Genomic DNA, 22,283 nt, shown 5'->3' with positions numbered 1-22,283 from the left:
ACAACGGGCAATTAAAATCTATGGCAGATTTATAACTTATCTAAGATTTGCCGATCACATAGTACTCATAAGCAACAATACAGACGAACTACTTACTCTACATGCTAAAGGAGCTTAAAGAAGAATCTGCGAAAATCGGTTTAAAAATTATTTTAAATAAAACAAAACTGATGATAAATCAAAATATCACAACAGACTTAGATCGAAGTGAGATCGAACATGTTGAAGAATATATTACCTATACTAAAATCACAATAAAGATGCACTATGGTTTGTTTTTAAACCAGGAGGGTAATTCAAAATTACCGCGCTGTAATGCTTGTTTGTAATTGGTCCAACCCCAGGCAAGTTTACAGCACTGTTTGTAATTTTGACACTAATGACATTTATGAAATTTTGACACAACTGGCACTTTATAGGTTAATTAAGTTATATCAGCGTTTTTTGCGTTATTCCTTTAATTTTTAGATTTTCAGTGTGCTTTTATATAAATAATAGTTGTTTTTATAACTCTTTAGCGACGTATTCGTATAAAGGCGGCGCCAGACATGCGATATTTGGCAAATACTGAACAAGTGCTTGCTAAATATCAAATATTTGAGTGCTCATGAAAGTGTTGGTTAAACGGCAAGCACATTGCACCACATATCCGAGATTTTTCGTGTATCGAGTCACTGTGGGAACAACAAATATATCGTCGGATCCCTGTGAAAAGTCACTAACTGACATTTTACTGTTTTCGAGATACATTAATTTGAAGTAATAATTTAAATTTATAAATTAACCGTTGACATCAAAATATTTTCCATATTTATTGTTTCTAGTGACGCTGCAATAAGTGAATAATGAGTGTTACGTATAATCCGAGAGTAGTTAGTAATACGTCCGATTTTTGGCAAAAAAAGCAGTTAGTGATTTTTTCCAAATACTAAACAGAGCTCATATGCTAGTAATGATTTATTAAAAATAAAGACAATATTATTATTATATTTATTATAGTTATAACAAGTTAAAATGAGTTGTTATTCTAAGAAGGCTTCTTCATCATCGTCTTCTTCATCAACGGCTGGTTCCTGTGTTAAATCTGGTACATTCGCTGTTGGTAAGGAAGCATACCAGGCATGAAGTTCCTGAGATATTACTTCTTTCTTGCAAAGTTGTAACAAATCCTTTTTTTAATGAACTGATCGGAATAGGGTGCTGATATGCTTTCTTAATTTTGGCAACATAGGGTTGACAACCTTTTCCCACTTACATTGAGTTTGACGTAAGGTCCAGTGTACCCATATCTAAACTTTATAACTGCATAAATTGTAAATGCATAAATTGTAAATACACAGTTTACGGCTGTAATATAATAAAGATACATTTTCTTAGGGTATCTGAAGAACAGCTTGCATATCAAATGTTGCTGACATAAATGTAGCATTTTCTTGTGACCTAATTTTGTCATTGGTTTTTGCCTCATAGGCTGCTTCTTTTCGTTGAATATGCTCATTAAAACGCTGTTCCAGCTCTTCTGTTAGTTCTCTTGCTAATTTTGCCTCCGAAACTTTATTACACAAAGGGCACTATTACACAAAGGGCACTGGTCTTTCTTTAGTACAAAAAATGGCAAATTGTACGATTCACAAAAAACTTCTTGGTATACTGAATGACCCACTGGAACTTTATTTTTTTCTTCACATAATGTAGTATAGAGTGAGTACAATTTGCGAATAGATAACTTGGAGTCCAAGTAGTGTCTCTTTGTACTTTTCCTTCAGTAGTGCGACTCCATTGAAGGAAACATATTAATATGTTCTTTGACAAAGTCAGTATCAGCGACTTTGGTTTTATCGTTTTGTAGAGAACACTATTGTGGCAAAAGTCACTAACTGCCATTAGTGATTTTTTAACATACAATATTCCCTATAATATATTATATTATAACACATTGATCTTATCGGAAAAAGTCAGTTAACTCCGTTAGTGAATTTGACCAGTTTTATATTTTGGTTACATGTAATATAATGATTAATATCAATTTTAAATTACTATGTTCCGTTCAGTTTTGCAGTTAGTGACTTCTACAGATGAACAAACTGCCCACAGTAGACCACTAGATGTAGTTAAGTAAATTTCACACAAAATGTCAGTTAGTGACTTTTCGCAGGGATACGACGATATTCTAAACGAACAAAAAAGATACAGAATGGATAGTGGATACAGAGCTTCTTATAAATTCAACTGCTTTTGTCATTATGTCTGGTGGAAGTTTATTATTAAATAGCAGAAAAAGAGGGGGAAGTTGGTGGAAGCCAAGAAAAAGAGGAAGATGGTGGATGGTCTCACTTAATCAAACCACTTTTTAAGCTTTGTTTTGCTTTTTGCAAACGGGCTCTAAATGATGCCATTAATGATTCCTTTTTCTTTTTTAACTCACTTATCGTGTATTTCTCACCAATCTTAGCGTGTTTTCGTTTCCAGTCATCTTAAACATTTCGATTTTTATGATTTAAAAGGTTCGCATTCCATATTATGGGTTCATTTTCATATGCATCCAAAAATTGTAAAATACTTTCATTTTTCACTCCATATTTACTATTTTCATTATTTTCTACACTCTGTAGCAATAACTAAATTACTTTAATAAACGATAAATATAAACTTTAACCTAATCTTAAAAAAAAAACTTGCTTATGCTTGCACGAATATGTGGATGACAAGAAAAATACTCAAACGGCGAATATTTGTTTACTTTGAAGTGTTGAAAAGACCGACAACATACGGGAACACGACAAATATTCGACACGCACTAAAACTGGTCAATGCCAAATAGCAAGAAACCGCTCCACACTAATAGGCAAATAGCGAGCACTTGTTCAGTATTTGCCAAATACCGCATGTCTAGCGCCGCCTTTATATAAGATTTATGGATTATCGTTGAAGGCCGACATGATCAATCAAAAAAGAAGATGTATTTGTTCACTTTTCTAGTGACTTTCTCGGGTGTGAATCTGTCTTTTTAGTTTACTCCTCTTGGTTAAAAAATAAAGTATAGAAATAAACAAACCAAGGCAATTGAATGTTACGAAGAGCACTCCCGAATCATGATTTACAATGTATATACATTTTAAATCCCAAATCATGATTTACAAAGTTTATACATTGTAAATCATGATTCGGGAGTTCTCCTCGTAACATTCAACGTGTCTTGATTTGTTTATTTCTAGTGCATCTTTATTGTGATTTTAGTATAGGTCACACGATCAAACTAGATAAACAGAATCAAACGGCATACATAACTAAAAGAATTCGAATGTAGTAGGAAGACTGAGTGTTATGTTGAAAAACAAAAAGATACCAATAAATCTAAAGAAAACAGTTTGTTGTAATCTACCAGTTATGACCTATGGAATGGAGACTGTGATACTTACGAGTTATCAGCCAATAGATTAAGAACAAAACAGAGGGCCATCGAACGCGCCATATTAAGAGTCTCCATTAGTTAGGTTTAACCATTTTTTTAGGTTAGTGACCTAAGTGGATTTTTCGATTATCTCGGAACCGTTCACTAGAAAAATTGAAGGATACGCTCAAATAGATCCTCTATTTGAGATATATTTTGACCTTAAATGATAGCTAAGTGCATTTTGCTATAAGTATACTACTCGTATAATAACAATCATTCATTGGATGTTTCCAAAGTCTGCGCATATTATAAGATAACATAACATCTAAAAAGATAACTTACCTATCTTTGGTGTAACCAAGTTTGGGTTCAGTATAATTAAGAAGATCTTCCATGGTCCATTCGGGATTCTGATCACCACATAGCATAACACGCACCTCATCTGGACTGAATGCAGCCAACTTTTCAATTGGGAAAACTAAAGAAAATCCCTTGTGGAACGCTTCTAACTGCCTAGCTATACCTTTATCTAACCAGAACGTCGTTGTCAATTCTGCATACTCCTCTACATTATCTATATTAACTTCTATATCAGCACCATTAGGAACTAAATCTACAGCCGAAAATCCATATATACTGGAACTGGGTAAATATGTAAACGTCAAAGCAAGATCTTCTAAAAGCACAGGCCCAGAGGAATGATTTAGACATAAATTCTGGACCTGATGACTTCTTTGTTCTGGACTCAAAGTGTGATCTTGAAGAATTTTTTGCTTTTGTTTGATAATTTCTCTAATCTGTTTCAGGAAACTAGCTCTAATAGGATCTATATCATACAAGTCTTCTTCTCCTAAAATATTATAATACCAAGGCCTCTTTTCTTCCATAATTATCTTTGGAGGATCGAGTTCTAACTCTTTCTCACTTTCTTCGGAAATAAAACTCGATGTCATTATATCTTCTTCCACAGTTTTCTTAACTCCAGCAAATCCAATGCGTTCGTTTACTGTGTTTTGTATTTCACCATGACACATCAGTTTTAAGAAGCTACTGCTCAGAGGCAAATCGACCAGACGATTATCTTGTAATACCTAAAATGAAAATTGTTTTTAAATATCTACACAAACGATACATAAAGGGAGTTTTTTAGAGGCAAAGAAATATAAGTTGGCAACACTTTTTTAACTGGCGGCCATTTTGACAGCTGTCAAGTGATTTATATTTAGTTTGGTTTGAAATTTCAACATGAATAGACTGACGCCTGAACGACGCTTCCAAATTGTGTAAATTTATTTTGAAAATAATGGTTCTGTTCGAAATACATATCGCGCACCATGTCCATTTAATGGTCTATATCAGGAGTCACCAATTGGCGGACCGCGGTCCGCATCCGGACCGAAGGCTAGTTTTGTGCAGATCGTAATTAAATTCAGAACATAGGGTTTTGCAATTTTGAAAATGTTTGGTAATGAAATTGTGTACTATGTTTGGATCAACTTATGTATGCGGAGCCGCTTTTTCAAGGCTGAACTTTATTAAAAATCGGTACAAATTTCAGGTAACAGATGAATATCTCAACGCCCTAATGAGAATCATTTGTACTAAACTCATTCCAAACTTCAGAGAGGTTGTACATTTTTTTTAAATAGGAAACAATTTTTTAAACGAATTCAAAATTACCTTTTTGCCCCGAAAAATTTATTTTTGGGCAATTTAAAATAGTGGGAAAAATTTGGGTGATTTTAAACAAAAAATGTCTCGTCATTTTTCTTAAAAGTCGATAGTTTTCTAGTTATAAGCGATTTAAAATCTGAAAAATGCGATAACACGCATACGCATTTTTGAGGCTTGAAAACTCTTGTGTAAATTATTTAGTGTTCAGGTTGACACGTGCCTACATTGAAGCTTATACATTCAATCTCAAGATTCTAACGAGTAATCGCGGCTTATTTCAATATAGACTATTGTTTTTTAATTGTTAATCGTCGCGCGTCGCACTTTATGGTGCGTCTCTGTCGTACGTATACATATGATACGTACTTATGTGAAAAATCCACAACATATACTTGACATTTATTAAAATTTTATAATAATTATTAACATAGTTTTTTTTTCAATAATTTATTTATTTATTCAATTAATTATTGCCAATGTGCTAATTAAATACGCCAATCATATAGTGCGATACACACTGAACACTAAAACAACTTGAATATTTAAACTTCAATTTAGGCACTCGACAACCTCAGAAATAATAATTTTTACATGAGTTTTCAAGCCTCAAAGATGCTTATTTTCTCATTTTTCAGAATTTAACTCTCTTAAAACTTAAAATATGACCTTTGAGAAAAAATGACAGATCTTTTTTGTTTAAGATGACCCAAAAATGCTAAAAATATATTTTTGGGGACAAAAAATGTGATATTTTGAATTTGTTAAAAAAATTGTGAAACAATTTCTGCCCAAAAATTTCTCACGGTACCCTTCTGATTTGTTCATAGGGGATATTTATGTTTTAACAAGACTCCTCAAAGAAACCGAATCAGAACAATCAGAAACAGGTAGCAATAACTCCGGACCCAGGATGTGTCATAGGGGTCCGAAACGGACCCCCGGGGAACATAATTGGTGACCCCTGGTCGGAACATTGCTCTGACGGTGACCCCCATCAGAGCAATTAATTCGATTAACCATGAAATGTTTTCGCACCACGTTTACTCTAAATGAAAATACGCATCCACAGAGACGTCGTACAGTGCGTGCAGAAGAAGTTGTTGCCGCCGTAGAGCTTAGCATAGAGGAAGGCCCGAATCAGTTTATCCGTTATCATGCGCAGCAGTTGGATATGTGTCCATCCACTTTATACAAGATTTTTCGGAAAGATCTTGGTTTGCGTGCTTACAAAATTCAACTCATGCAAGAATTGAAGCTACATGATCACCTAGCAAGGCGTAGATTCAGTGAATCGGCCCAAAACGATATTGCCGTTGATCCCGATTTTCATAAGTGAATTTTGTTTAGCGATTAAGCTCACTTTGGGTTGAATGGCTACGTCAATAAAAAAAACTGCCGTATTTGGAGTGAAGATAATCCTCAAGTGTATGTTGAGACATTATTACATCCAGAAAAGCTGACTGTTTGGTGTGTTTTACGGACTGGTGGAATCATTGGTCCGTACTTCTTCAAAAACGATTCTACCCAGAAAGTTACAGTCAATAGTGGTCGCTATAATAGAGCCATGATTACTGATTTTTCATTCCCCAATTGAACAATCATGATGTACAGAAGCTGGGGTTTCAACAAGATGGCGCAACATGTCGCACAGCTCGTGCCACAAATGATTTATTGAAGGAAACGTTTGTTAACCGCATAATTTCACGTTTCGGACCCGCGAATTAAACTTTATGCCGATAATCCTGAAATAACTGACCAACTGGAGGACAACATTCGCCGCGTTATTGCCGATATACGGCCACAAATTTTGGAAAAACTATCAAATGAATATTGTTTCCTTCACCAATTTGCGTATTCTTGGCCAGTATTTAGAACTCTGCTTAAATTGTCAATATATCGCTGGTACCTATGATTAATGTGATTCCTAATACATTTCCAGTAAAAATAATAACTCTTTGATAAGTGTTGGCGATACAATTTTTTTTATATGCGTGTCCGCGAAGATTATAACTCCCAAAATATTTATAACGAAAAGATTTAGTTTATAATAGATGCCGACGAAAAGAATTATTTCCCTTTCTGTTTCTGCCGACGAAAACAATTATTTCTGAAAACTGTTTAGTAATTATAATTTTCGTGGACCCACAAACAGAAATGATGTTTTTTGCTGATACTCCTCAAAAAATAAATTTTTTCGCTAACACTTTATTAGGGATTATAATTTTCAGAATCATATAATCGAAAATAATATTTTCGCGGCGTTCATTGAAAGTTCTACTCTTAACGGCATTTTTCGGCGTTATACTTTTCGTAGGCGGCGGCGATATGTATATATAGTATATTAAAATAAAATACAAACCTTAGCTAAGAATACACCCAGAAAGTAGAAATACTTTACAGCTTTATCACATACGTCAGAATTCTGAAGTAGAGGGGCAGGGAACAGACCTGAAGCCCTCCGGACATAGTATCCTGGAGGTTTCATTCCTTCTCCTAAGTCTACCGGTTCGTTCAGGCTTATAGCTTCATCGTCACAAATCCACATGCCTAAATCTCTCCTCTGTAGTTCTGCGGCTACCAGAGCATAAAATTCGAGTGTTGGGCCTAAACCTAAAACATATCATATAATATAATATTTCGCGCTATGACCGTCTATATCTATATTGCAACTGAGTAAGGGGTGTGGTCTGTAACACTTCCGTAAAATTTTAGAGGCATCTAAAATTTTAGCGACCGCTAAAGATAATTTGGTATTCCCTAAATTATGCATCCATTAAAATCATAATCTAAACCGTTAAAACTCCCGCCAAATCAGAATATTTTACAGTTAGAGGATGTCAAAACTTGCCCTCTCAATTTTTAGCAGTCCGTTAAATGTTGTTTGAATATTTTTGTTTCGTTGTTTATATAAATAGTAGTTGGTTATTTATGTATAATAATGCAGATAAACAATTAAAAATGGCTTTTTATGATGTATTGATGACACTTAACGACGTTCTACACCTTCGGCAAAGATTAAGGATTTGCATGAAATTTTAGTATATTGTGACGTGATTTTGTCACGCGACTGTTTTCAGCTCCTTGCCTATTTATTTATTGTGAGAGGTTGTTTACATAATTTGATTTATGACCGAGACCTTTTTAACAGGTATATTAACCTCGATATTTCTTTCTAGAAAATGCTTATTTGATATTTGTGTAAATAACCCTTCGATTGTTGTTCTAGAATGGGATGGGCTCTTCCGTGTTAGTCTTTCTTATTCTGGAACATTGTAATAAAATATATAAATAGGGGATTTGAAGGCTGATCTAGTCGAACGTCTAAAGAACGCCCTTCAAGAAGAGGGTTAAGATCCAGAAACCTATTTGTTTGAAGACAAGCATGCTGCTGTGATCTCGTCGATTTCGAAGGTTTCTGGTGAAATCTCCCAAGTTTCCTGGGATGTTTTAAAGGTTTCGACAGACATTACATCGTTAGAGAACAAAGTTTCGACTGACATTACATCGCTAGAGAACAAAGTTTCGACAGACATTACATCGCTAGAGAACAAAGTTTCGACAGACATTACATCGTTAGAGAAAAAGGTTTCTAGTGAAATTTCCCAAGTTTCCTCGGATGTTTTGAAAGTTTCGACAGACATTGCATCGTTAGAGAAGAAAGTTTCGGGTGATATTTCATCCCTTGACAGCAAAATGACTAACGAGATCTCCAAAGTCACTTCGGATTTTGACGACAAGATATCGTCCATAAAATCTACTTTTGAAGAAAAGATCAAGGAAATAGAAAAGAAAATGGAGGAAACGGAAAAAGTAGACAAAGTGATGGAACCCATCTTAACAGACATTAAAGATGATGAAACGAAATACAAATTGGAGCCACGGTCTATAGTTGAAGGGAGTGTAGGTTATGCTCGTGTTAAGGTGCCAAATTTCGACGGAAAGTCATCATGGAACAACTACATGAAACAGTTCGAATCGGCGGCCAGAGCGAACGGATGGTCCGAAAAAGAAAAGGCTGTAAACCTCACTATTGCTCTTCGAGGCGACGCTTTGGATGTCCTCCAGACCATAGCCGTAGAGGAGACAGATGACTTCGAGCATCTTAAAAAGAGACTGAATATGCGATACGGGCACGAACATTTAGAGCATGTCTATCAGTCGCAGTTTAAAAATCGAAGACAAAAAAAAGATGAAGCTCTTCAATAATACGAGGTCGATATTGCCAGGTTAGTACGGTACGCATATCCAACAGCTCCCGAAGACATGATGGAAAAGTTGGCTGTTCAAACATTCATTGATGGCCTTCGTGATCATGAAATGCAAAGAACACTGCGATTAGCTCGTCACAAGACGCTGGTTGATGTCTTGTCTGCCGCCCTCGAATACGAATCAGCTACCCAGGCCTCTGGCGGGTACAGTAAAGTTAGGACTGTGAAAGAGGAAGAGGATGAAGACAAACTGGACCAGATTGTCAATATGATAAAGGGCATTTCATACAAGAAAACAAAGACCATAAGGTGCTGGAATTGTGGTGAAATAGGAGACGTACGGAGTTCATGTAAGTACCCTAGGTACAATAACAGTCAAGAGACTCACCAGCAGGAAAACTAGAACGGGTCGGCCTTAGGGGGGCAGCTTCGACCCGCAACTTTTCCAAAGACCCTCTCATACTAATAGCTTCTTTGAAATGTTGTGAAGATAGTGTATATGTAGATGGAGAAATAAATGGTAAAAAGTATACATTGTTGGTGGATACCGGAGCGACCAGGACCATTATACGACCGTCAGTTTTATACAGCCGTAAGAAACTCTTACCAACGAGGTTGCGACTGCGGACTGCCACAGGTGAAAACGCCAACATCCATGGAGAAATCCAGATACAAATAGGGATTGGAGCAGAAAAGTTCGTCCATACTGTCATAGTTGCAGACATCGAAGAAGATGTTATATTAGGAATGGACGTAATGAATTTGCATGGATTTCAATTGGATTTTAAGAATAGGGTAATCAAAGTTGGCAACGAGGAGGTATTTCTTCATCCACTTGATGACAGCACTGTGCTAGCAGCCATTAAAGAAGATACAGTTGTGCCTGCGAGGAGTGAAACGATCATCGTAGAGCGGCTACAGGGAATTGTAGAAGAAGGAACACCTGTTATGATGGAGCCATGGAACCACGACGAGGAGGTTGGCCGAGGAATCATAATTGGAAAGGAATTGGTTACTTCTGCTAAAGAAATTCCCGTGAGATTGATTAATGTCAATGACTACCCAGTGACCATTAAGAAGGAGACAAAAGTAGGAACTTGTGTACCCGTGACGTCCATAATCCGTCAGACGACAACATCAGATAATTCCAACGACAAGTTCGACCAAATGGTTGCAGTTGCAGGCCAATCTCTAACTAAATCAAATGGAAAAAAGGAAATTAAGGGAATTTCTTAGGCAATATCGTGACATATTCGTACCGAAAGGAGGAAAGACAGGAAGAACGACAGTTGTCAAACATAAAATTGACACTGGTACCGCTAGGCCAATTCGTCAAACAGCTAGACGATTACGTCATACAAATTTACGATTTTTAATTATTTGTGCTTAAATTAAAGGTTTTTTTGTAAGGGATAACATATTAAAAAATTAGGATTGTTTACCGTACTATTTATTTTTAATTTATTTATTACAATTAATTCCATAATTTATTCCGTAATTTCCGTCATTTATTAGAATTTATTTTTATAAAGTATTCAATACTGAAACATATGATTTGAGTATTCTGCTATAAATGCATTGTTACCAACTTTTGCTTGCATATAAGTTTCCCCCCTTTCCTCTGAGAGGCATACCCCGCAACGAAGGTGTAGAACGTCGTTAAGTTGAAGAAGTAATAAATAATAATGAAAGGTAAGTCTCAGTTTACTTTACAATCGACATCTACGCCAATAACAAAATTGAATTCTTTTTTTCTTTCTGTAGAGCTGAATTCAGATTTCAACAAAAACAAAAAGTAATAATTGACCTGAAAGTAATTACAATTAACATTTCATAAGAAGTATAAATATGATTACAAAGTTGAATGAAGTGCTGAAATCAAGATGTTTGTTAAAGCATCGTGTATTAAATTATAATCCTATTATTTATAATTGTGGTACATTACAAAATATAGCAAATGTTTATAAAGATGGAGTTCCAGAAGGTTTAGAACTAGATCCAGATGAGGAAATGACCTTAATGTAATTGAAAATAGACCATTTGACTAAAATTAGTATAGAAGAGGAGAACAAATACGAGATGCAATTTTTCAGCAATATTTTTGTTTAAATAAAAATGTTTAATTGGAAAATATTGATACGAAAAAATTATTAAATAAAATAAATATTATTTTCCAGCAAACTGTTAATTTCTTCTTATTTCTTAAGTTTTTTGGCCTCAGACAGTCAGTTTTTGGTTAACACGCGCTCTTTTCTGTCACACGATCGGTCGCGCGTTAGATTTTATCCAACATTCAGCCCTATTCTGTAACTTTTAACAAATCGAATAGAAATGACCAAGTCTAATCGTAATTACCCGAAATGTTTGATATCTATAGCGTCATTTTTGTGTTTGGATTGGCATTCTGTAACTCACATCGTAAGCAAGTTAAATCGAAATCGGCAATTTCTATTTCACGCGGTCAAGCGGGGGTGGCAACCCCGCATTGTCAAGCGAAATTAGTGTTCTGTGACCCGTTTGTTACTGGTTCTAAATTTGAAATACGACAATAAAAAATCACATTACATACAGTTGCTTTTTTAAAAATAGTTTTGAAATAACAAAAAAGAAAAGTTTTGAAAAGTAAACAATAAAATGTTAGTGTAAATATTGGACACAAAAACCCCAAAAGATGATAAATGGTTTTAAATCAAAGTTAATTAAAATTGTTATAAAAAAGAAGATAAACTGAGAAATAAAAAAGATAAATGAATCTAAGATGTATAATGTAAGATATTGCTAATATATACATCTTAAGATTTGATTCCAGCTAAAATAACTGATAAACAACTTTTCCCAAAAACGACGTCTTTTCTATAATTATTTTCTTTTCTATAAGCGTTAATTAATACAAATACAAGTAAACTGGTATAATATATTTATCAATCAACGCTATAAGTCTATCTTTATATTTTAAACGTTCTTATACTGTACAATCTATTCTTGTACATTATGCCATTGATTGAAATTGTACAAGCAATTAACAAAAAATGTTTGGCAACACTGTGGCTGGCAAACATTCAGCATGCCAAATCAATTTTAAGGTTAGGTTTGATGCATACTCGTACATGTCTAAATTAAATATACAATTCCCTAAGTAAATACCACCACAGACTAAAAATTAAGCAGCTACAAAAGGTAAAAATATTATAAATAATGATAAATAAGTAGTAATAAATTATTTTTAGTAGATATAAAATATAAACGTCAAAACAAAATACAATACGCTCACGTCAAACACAATTCCGATTATCGAAATCTAATTTCGACAGAGTAAATGGTGTCGAAGTCATTTCTATTAACTATTCCGATTGTAGAGATTCCGAGGGAGTTATGGAATACCGATTTTGACTATTTCTATTCGACTTGGCCACTTCTATTCGATTTTCCTGGCTTCTATCATCGAAATGAGTTACAGAATAGGCATGATTATATTTAAAACAAGTTTTTATTTTACAGGATTTTTATTTACTTGGTATGTCAAAAATATCTATTTCTAACATGAGGGATACACGAAATCGGAACAAACATTAAAATAAAATATAACAGATACAAAGGAACGGAACCAACTCTAAAATACAAATAACCAGAGTATGTAATTCAGCTAGTACAACTGTTAATTTATAGTTAATACATAATATAGAGATCGTTTAGATATGTATAGATATCTGAGTACCAAAAGACTGTTAGATACAATACTAGAAAAGTATACTATAAAATTATACTTGAAAATTTTGACCTACGTTATCAATCGCGTCGTTAGATTTTATCTAACAAAAGTCAATTCTACTCATATTTATGGTGTCCGGTACCCTTGGACATGTGCATTACTACACTCTTGCTCCAGGCACTTGGAAAATAATAAAATGTTGGATTTTTTCTAACAGCGCGACCGATCCCGGGTTAAACACGATCAACGTGCGACGTTGCCATATTTACTTCAAAACCTTTTAAAAGATACCTTTAAAAAATTTATTTTAGCAGTCCACTATAATATGTCTTTATATAATGTCAATCTAACCTAAAAGTTTTAGAGGACCGTTAAAAGTTAGGTCTCTAAAATTTAACGGAAATGTTACAAAATATACACCCCCACCCAGTGTGGTAAGAATACGATATTCAGTAAACAATTATAGTTACCTGTTCCCTCCTCTTCAGCGAATTCAACTTCCAAAATGGACTTCCTAGCTGCGTGAATTTTCATCACTTGCATTGCCCATTCCAGCAACTGCTCTCCTCTAGGAACTTTCACCCTTTCGTGCTTTAATCTCCCCACTCTGAACTCATGAGGATCGTCCCTTCGTGGAGACAAACCAGGCGTTCTTTGCCTCTCCATTGTAACATCCCTTTGCGTCTGCAACCAGACTATGCTTCGAGATGCACCGAAAGCGGTACAATTAAAGTATAGCTGCCTCGTTTCGAATGGGAACAGGAAAGGACATGAATGGTTTAGTTCTTCACACCTAAAAACAAAATCAGTTATAGTGCCAGTAAGAAATATAATAGAAATACTTTAAAATCGGAACGTTTGAACCCTTCTCTGTTTACCGACCGGTTTGAATTCGGTCTGTGCAAAGTGCGAAACGTTTAGTTGGGGAATAGTTCCTTACTATACTTTATTTCAGTTAAGAACGGAACATTTGGCTTATGTAGATCAGTGTTGCCAAAACTCTCCGGCACGGGATGCTATTAGACTCCCGCTATATGACTGTAAGTAAGTGTATCAGTATTTTAATTGTTGTGTTTGTGATGTATGTAGAGTAATATTCGGAACGCACTCAGGTTGGTAACATTGTTTGTAAAGGTGAAGTGACGACGTGACAGGGACAGGTGTTAGGAAAGGGAAATAAAGCATTCTGAATCTAAACATAAGACAAGCTTTTTCATTATTATAAAACTTAACCTAAACCCCACCACACATGGTGCCGAAACCAAATACTATAAGAAAAATATAAAAGTGAAATGGAACTCGATGCAAATGTCAGGTAATTTATACAAAAACTGGAAATTCTTCATACAAAGATTTAAAAACTACCTACAAGCAAGAGAATTAACAAAAAAACCTGAAATAACTAAATGCGCATAACTGTTACAATTAATAGGGGATGAAGGATTCAATATCTATCATAAGTTCAAGTTCTTAACAGATCAGTTAAGATCTGTTAATCAAAAAATTTGAAACACACTTCAAACCCAAACGCAAGGTATTGCCTGTTTATCAGAAAACAAGAAGGAGAGACAGTAGACAAATTTATCACAGATATTATAAACAAGGCAAAAAGTTGTGAGCTAGAGAATTTGGAGGACAATCTGATTAAGACTTGCATAACATGTGGGGTAGTAAATGAAACTATGAGACAGAGACTGTTAGAAGAAGATGAGACGAGCTTGGAAAAGGCAAAGAATACATATCTCCCAAGAACCGACACAAACGGATTATCTATGAACTAAATTTTTATGCGCATGTGCCAGATCAGCCATTTCTCAATTTGTATGAATAGCAAATAATTTTGGTGACATTTGTCTTGTACAGGATCGGCGTTTGTTGTCACAGTTGTTTGTTTGGCTTGGCTTGGCGTTAGTATATTGTTTTTGTATCAGTTTGTAGCTCATAATATTTTGTATAGACTTATTTTCTATATATATTTTCTTATATAGCCTACAACTATTAATTGTTATTTTCCAACATTTATACAATTTAATTCTTTTTGAGATATCTTGATTATGTGAATTAATTATTTTAAGCTTTTTCATGAACTATAAACTATCGTATAAAAAATTAATTTTGTATTTATTGGGATTTCAAAAAGAATTTGAATCTAAAATATCATACAAATTCTCTAACCTTTCTTTGACTTCTACTGTACCAAATGCATCTGCAGGAAGAGCACAAAGTCATATTTTATATGTGTTCATTCCACAAGCCACGTGCTGTGTTTAAAAAATTGAGAATCCAATACTCACAAAAACTTCCATAAAGTACTTTTATCAGCAAACCTAAATTAAATTTAATAAACTATGTTTCATTAAATTGTTTCTGTAGTTTGTATAAAACAATAACTTAGGTCAAATATATAAAACAATTTATGACTGACTACTTGAAATTCAGGATTTTCAGGAGTAACATTATATAATTTAGCTAATTCAAAAAGTTTGATCCAATATCACTTGAAATTGTTTTAACATTCAAGTTAATGCTTGATAATTGACAATACACTCTTCATAATAGGTTTACATTCTCTTGATTATACTTGCGTTCCAACAAAAAAAAGCTAAAGGCTGCTTTCATATGGAATATAAGCTTCTGACCATAATGATCAAAACGTTTCCATATATATATTAATTAATATATTAATTAAAAAAATCACTTTTTCTCTTTTCTCGATTGCTTATTAGTTTTTATTGTATACTATATATATTTTTTCAGTTATTACATCTTTATATTTATAGAAATAGAAATAAAATACAGGGCATAAGGACAACGAGAAGAAGAAGAAGAAATAAAATAGTACAATACTTATTAGTTTTTTATTTATTTACCCCGATATTCGACTTTAAAGAATCTACTGGCTGGTTTTGGCTGGAATGTACGGAATGTTTTGGCTGGTTTCCAAGACAATAAAAATTGAAAATATTGACATTCGATTTTAACATACAGTTTCTTGTTGTTGATCACGAACATTTGTCATCCAAAAAGAATTGGATTCCGTGACGGTTACAACGGCTGTTATTTTTCGATTATTTTACGAAATAACGAATATAATGAATTAGGAAATACCTCGACAAACAAGTAATTGGTCATAGGTTTTCACCCAAAGTAATCAAAAGTAGAACTGGAAGTCGATATTGGAACTCTTCGTGTAACTTTGCGTCGATTGATCTACGATTTTACTAATTTTGTCATCTTGTTTTACATTCATATCATATTTTGAGTGACTTTAAAACAACTCTAAAACCGAAGTCCGATGTCAAATTTCTCATCTTTAATACCATCCATGGGTTATAAGCTTTCATTCGACACCTCATTTGTCATTCTATCTGTATTAGTAACTGAGGAGTTGTATTCGCGGTCGGACGGACAGACAGTCATGAAACCAGAAGTATATATTTGTTCTCGTCTTGCGAATGCGCGTCGAATAATATATCACTTGTGCTATTGCATTGACTTTAAAAGAGTGCTTCCGGTCGCATTTCTAAAACCGGAAGTCCTAGGTCAAATTTCCCACCTTTAGTACCATCCATGTATTATGAGCTTTCATTCGACACCTCATTTGTGATTCTACCTGGTATAGTGACGGAGGAGTTACATTTCCCGTCGGACGGACAGATAGTCTAGGTCAAATGTCTCACCTTGAGTACCATCCATGGATTATAAGCTTTCATTTGACACCTCATTTGTCATTCTACCTGGTATAGTATAGTGACTGAAGGAGTTATGTTCGCGGTCGGACGGACAGACAGCCTATTAGGTCACACCAAGTCGTTCAAATTCTCACCAACTTGTTCACACTTTTTCAAAATTGGTGAAAACAACAAATTATATTTTGTATCGTTGTATCAATATAAGCCAAAAAGAATAATTAGTGAATGTCACGCCACTATAATATATTTTATTATTGGTCTTTCAATGCTAAAATCAGGATAAAAAAAGGTATTTTATCCATGGTTTTAATCAATATAATTCTCATCATTACTTTGTGTTGTATTTGCAATGCAACCTTTTGTAAATCAAAAATAATTCCACCATATTAAGAATGTCAACAAAAGCCGGCCCTGCATGCAACCTTTCTCTCAGTGCAACTAAAATTTTATTGATACACGCCAGAAATGTGCGAGACTTTTCTCAGTGTACTCGCGTGTACACTTGCCAACTCGATACTAAAATTAAGTACATGCTAACAACAAAAGAATCGCCGTCCGTGTCGGTTCTTGTGAGAGATATGTATTCTTTGGAAAAGGCGATTAATCTGTGTAAAAGTATAGAAAGCTCAAAACTCCAGTCTGAAAAAATACGGAAGGCCGAGGAGGTAAACTACATAAAGAAAGGAAACCTCCGTAAGAAATATGTAAATAAAGTTTAGAGGAAGGACAGAAGAGTAAATCCAACTTATTCATAGTCCCAAAGCAGCCAGTTCAATGGTAAATCTGGGTGCAGTAGATGTGGAATAGAGCACAGAGACCAACCCTGCCAAGCATATAAAGCTAAGTGTACTTCATGTATTTTTATTTTTGTCATTATAAAAAGAATGGGATGTGAGGTAAGTAAAGTAATATTCGGAACGCACTCAGATTGGTAACATTGTTTGTAAGAGTGACGTGACAGGGGCAGGTATTAGGAAGAGGAAATAAAGCATTCTGAACCTAGGCTTAAGGCCATCGGTACATAATTCGCAAATATTTTACGGTTATCCCTAATTTTTCTGTCTTTACACGGCAAATTACGTGTAGTAAAATTCACACTGGTATGGATATGTAAACATTACTAGAATATCATTCTACTTGAAAATGTCATCATTAACTTAAAGAGATGGCGTTTGAATGTTCTTGGATATAACTGTTATTTGTATAATTGCAAATTATTAATTCAGTTAATAAATGTTATAATTTTTTCACTAACTATGTATTCAGTGATTGTAATAATTTATATGTACAACAAAAACTAATACTCAATTGAGAAAAGAGGAAAATTATTAAAGTGATTTTTAATAATATATTGTTACTATGGAACGCTTACAATTTTCAACATCTTTAACAAAAAAATACGTGGATCACAGAATATATCCTGACGTATTCTCTGCTTGGATCTTCTATAAATAATAAACAATAAATAACTTTTTATTAAGTTCACGTCTTAAATAAATTATTTATCAAATACACTATCAATATTATTTAATCAACAACTCAAAATATTCCCAATGCCATGTCAAATATTTAAAACTGTCACTGTCTTGTCACCATATTCTATTTGACTCAGTGCGTTGTATGACAAAGATAGCGAATGTGCGATTTGGAAAATATCACCACGGACATGGGTCCATTTTTTTCGAATCCTGAAAAAACTAATAACTACACACTACATTTTCTCTTAGTTTTTCACCCCTGTAATTTATTAAAATAAACATTATAGAAGTTTCAGGGACTTTCGGCTTTCGGTAAGAACGTAATCTTTCATTCCGCGTTTAACTTTTTCAAAAATACTTATTAGTTTTCTCAGAATTCGAAAAAAAAATGAATCCCCATTTGAATAGCATTGCAGCCGAAAACACGTACCCATCCTCTTAAGGCGGCTTAAGACAAGCTGTTTCATTATTACAAAACCTAACCTATAATTACCCTAAACCCCACCACAGTGTTGTGCAATTAATATTCCGATCAATTACAAGTGTAATAATACAAAAAGACTCATTTAAAAAAATAATTTTAGGTTTTGTAGTTAAAAAAACATAAATAAAAAAATAGCGGGGACTTGCTTGCATTTCTTGCTGAAATTTAAAAAATTTTAACTGTATACTTTTTAATTTTAGATTTAAGGTTGATCTGAACCCCCCCAAAAATAAACTACACATTCAAAAAATTTGAAAAAAATTGAGAAGGTATATGTGATCACTAGAAGTATTTTGACAAATTTTGAGCAAACTTCATGTTTTCGTTTTCGAAAAAACTCAAAAAAACTCCTTTTTTTCAAGTATAAAGCGGGAAAACTAAACATACAATTTTGTTAATTTTCTTACATCATAAAGATATAATCCTAGGAAATACTTATGAATTTTTTTAAAATTTTTGAATATACAGTTTTGCCACAGTAGGAAAAAATAATATGTTTCGGCTTATAATAAAGCTACCGGTAAGAAATTGGATAACATTTCAATAACAACATATATAAAACTGTAACAATGGAAAATATTTCCAATAAAATGTTGAATATTTTTTCCTAAACATATGAAAAATCTCGTTAAACAAGAATTATATCTTGAATTGCCGCTAAGAATTTGTGCCGCCATGACATTGCGCCATCTACACCATCGGTAATATTTATGTTCGATAGATAGCAGTGCCTTCTGCTTCAATCGCGTCACACACTAACAGCGTTGCCATATCAATTACTTTGTACAACAAAATGTTTTAATGTTAGTAGGTAATATAAGCCTACTACTATAACGTCTATTTATAACGCATCAACGTGACCTTCTGAAATTAATTTAACTACTTTTGTTGAAATATTTTCAGTCCCCTTGGCCGTATTAGATTTTGATATATTTACATAGGGCCGGTACTTTCTGTTTCGATTAAACCCGAGTTGGCAATTGGCATTTTAATGTTTTTAAGTACCATAAAGTTGTCTTTTTTCTTTGTATTTCTTCATGTATCTCTGAAGCTTTGTATTTGACTATATTTTAAATTGGAATTGGAGCATAGTCTTCATTTGTCAAATAGTGTTTCTAATAACTACCATCCATGGTATTTCTCTTTTGTCGCACTTTTATGTTTATTAAAGATTTTAATTGAAATTATTACTTTATTTTTAAAATTTTCATTGTTCATTACTTTTTGCATTTGTGGTGAGCTAAATTTAGGAGAAAACAATTGGACGATATGTAAATAGATATGAAGTAAGCGTAAATAACCACTTCTCAAATTAATTGAGGAGAGGTTAAAAATATTTTCACCTTCACATTAAAAATAAAAAAAGGATCAATATACAAGGAATAATAGGTAACAATCAATTTTAAAAATCTTACATCTATATTGATTTATTCTCTGTACAAAAACAACAGAAATAAATAAATATTAGCGAAGACAAAAGAAAAAATGTGTTGTCACTTAATAATAGGTATGTTAAATAAACGTATTGATTAGTCTGATGGAAGTAGAACTTAGAACTTATATATGGAGCTAATCTGGATCGGTATAAATTAAATGAGAAAGAAAAAAATCTAATAAACAGTTTCTTTAAGAGCAGGAAGAGAAAGAGTATGGAATATTAGAAAATGAAAACGGCGCGGCAGAATAATCATCGATAAAAAAGTAAAAAGACGCGATAACGATATCTGGAACAATTGTTTTATCTGATAAGAAACGAAGAAGAGCCAGAAATTGCTATCAAAATAAAAATTATAGTAAATAAAGCAGTGTGGATTGTTTCTGTGTTTGAAAAAGGTTATGGGTTTTTATGAGCTTCTCCGGACGGGTCAGTAGGTGACAATAATATTGTTGAAGTTAAGTGACTGTATTCATCCCGAGAATATTCATCTCTAGAGGCAGCCGAATCCATAAAAACATGTAGCTTGTTAAGTAAATGTCCCTAAAGAAAACAATAACTTCTTCTTTAGCCTGTTTGCATCCACTCCTGGACAAAGGCCTCCCATGAGTTCTTCACTCTTCTCTGTTTTGTGCTATTTGGTACCAGTTTCTCCCCACTTTTGCTTTGGAGTCATCTAGCCATCGTTTTTGTGGTCTTCCTCTGCTACGACTATGCTCGCGTGGTCTCCAATCTAAAATGTTTCTCGTCCACCTTTAGTTGTTTTGTCGTGGCACGTGTCCTATCAGTGGCGGATCCAGGGGGGCGATGGGGGCGATCGGCCCCAACTCTCAACCCAAGTGATTTATTTTTGAAGTTATACTTCTTTAGGCGCGATTTCATTGAGGGTGAAATTTTATTAATCTGCGCGTATGCGCACACAGGCAGTATGGAGTTCGTTACTAAATGTTTTAATTTATGTATTTATCAGTCCAGAAAAGGTGTGGAAAGAATATATTAGTGTTTTTAAATATATTTTTCTACAAACGTGTTAAAAATACAATTTATAGCACTCCATAGGAGCGTTAAAAATGCTACTTTAAAGCACCGGTGCTTTAAAAATTTTAAGGCACTGCAGTTAAAAGTGAATTGTCAAATTGTGAAACGTCAAAATATTTATATTTCATTATTAACATTAATAGATATTAATAATACAACTTGCGCAATTTGAAAAAGGTGGGTGGTTTAAAAGGCTTTTTAAAATTTAATTTAAACTGTATTGCATTTTTAACACGTTTGTAGAAAAAAACTATTAAAATTTGTTAGAATATACAAAAATAAAAGTAGATGTTATTCTGATTTACGTATTGACAGTATAGGCAGTTTTGATGTAATGTCAAGAAAAATATAAAAATGGAATGTCAGTCAAGTTCAAGTAAAAGTTTTTGTAGGTATTGTCCTGTAATTGAGAATGAATAAATTATAATTGTTCACATATAAGACGTTTGTAGAAAAAATATTGTATGATATAGGTACGTGTTAAAAAGTACATTTTTAAGGCACTCATGTGAATTGCAGAATGAGCGAAGCGAATCTTTCACACGAAACTTTCACATACGTGCCTTAAAATTGTACTTTTAACATTTATATCATAAATAACTATTATTACAATTTTTGTGTATTTGGACTTGTCTACCTCGGGAATAAGATAATAAGTAATATGTCTGTTTGTCACTATGTCTGAGAAATCTTGTAGCCTGGATAATTAAAAGGGTATAGCTCAGCGGTAGAGCGTTCGACTGGAGATCAAGAGGACCCCGGTTCGAATCTTGGTGTTTTCTAATCTTTTTTTAATTTTTGGTATTGTTTTAATAAAACTGTTTGGAAAGTAGTAAGTAAAAATTAATTTAATCTTTAAATAAAATACAAATAAACTGTCCGAAAGTATATTTATTTCATTGAAATCATATTTAGAAGTATAACTTCTTACGTGCGTACAAAGTACACACACATTTTTTTTATTATAATATAAAGATTACAAAAACATTCATTTATTTTTTCAAATGGATAATTATACATGTTTTAAAATTAGAATATTATATGAATTATGAATTACATATAAATATATTTTATTAGTATGGGACTTGGCCAAAACGGGCCAGTGACGCCAGTGTATTTTGAAATGAGTAATTTATAATCCTTATAAATTAAGAAATAAAAATAATCACAA

At 33.5% G+C, this 22,283-nt stretch overlaps 1 protein-coding gene across 4 annotated transcripts in view; it reads right to left on the bottom strand.

The window, feature by feature from the left end:
- LOC114335728 (E3 ubiquitin-protein ligase HECTD1) overlaps positions 1 to 22,283 on the bottom strand; it is a 228,659-nt gene that overhangs the window by 6,491 nt on the left and 199,885 nt on the right. For all 4 annotated transcript variants that reach the window (XM_028286013.2, XM_028286016.2, XM_028286015.2 and 1 more), the window contains 3 exons: positions 13,456 to 13,778; positions 7,428 to 7,678; positions 3,737 to 4,485 (listed from right to left, as the gene is read on the bottom strand). In XM_028286013.2, the coding sequence (XP_028141814.2) occupies positions 3,737 to 4,485; positions 7,428 to 7,678; positions 13,456 to 13,778 (1,323 nt within the window). The remainder of the gene's footprint in view (positions 1 to 3,736; positions 4,486 to 7,427; positions 7,679 to 13,455; positions 13,779 to 22,283) is intronic.

Source organism: Diabrotica virgifera, chromosome 6 (genome assembly GCF_917563875.1).
Source record: "Diabrotica virgifera virgifera chromosome 6, PGI_DIABVI_V3a".
Lineage (NCBI taxonomy): Eukaryota > Metazoa > Arthropoda > Insecta > Coleoptera > Chrysomelidae > Diabrotica > Diabrotica virgifera.
This window is presented reverse-complemented; position numbering and strand designations above follow the sequence as displayed.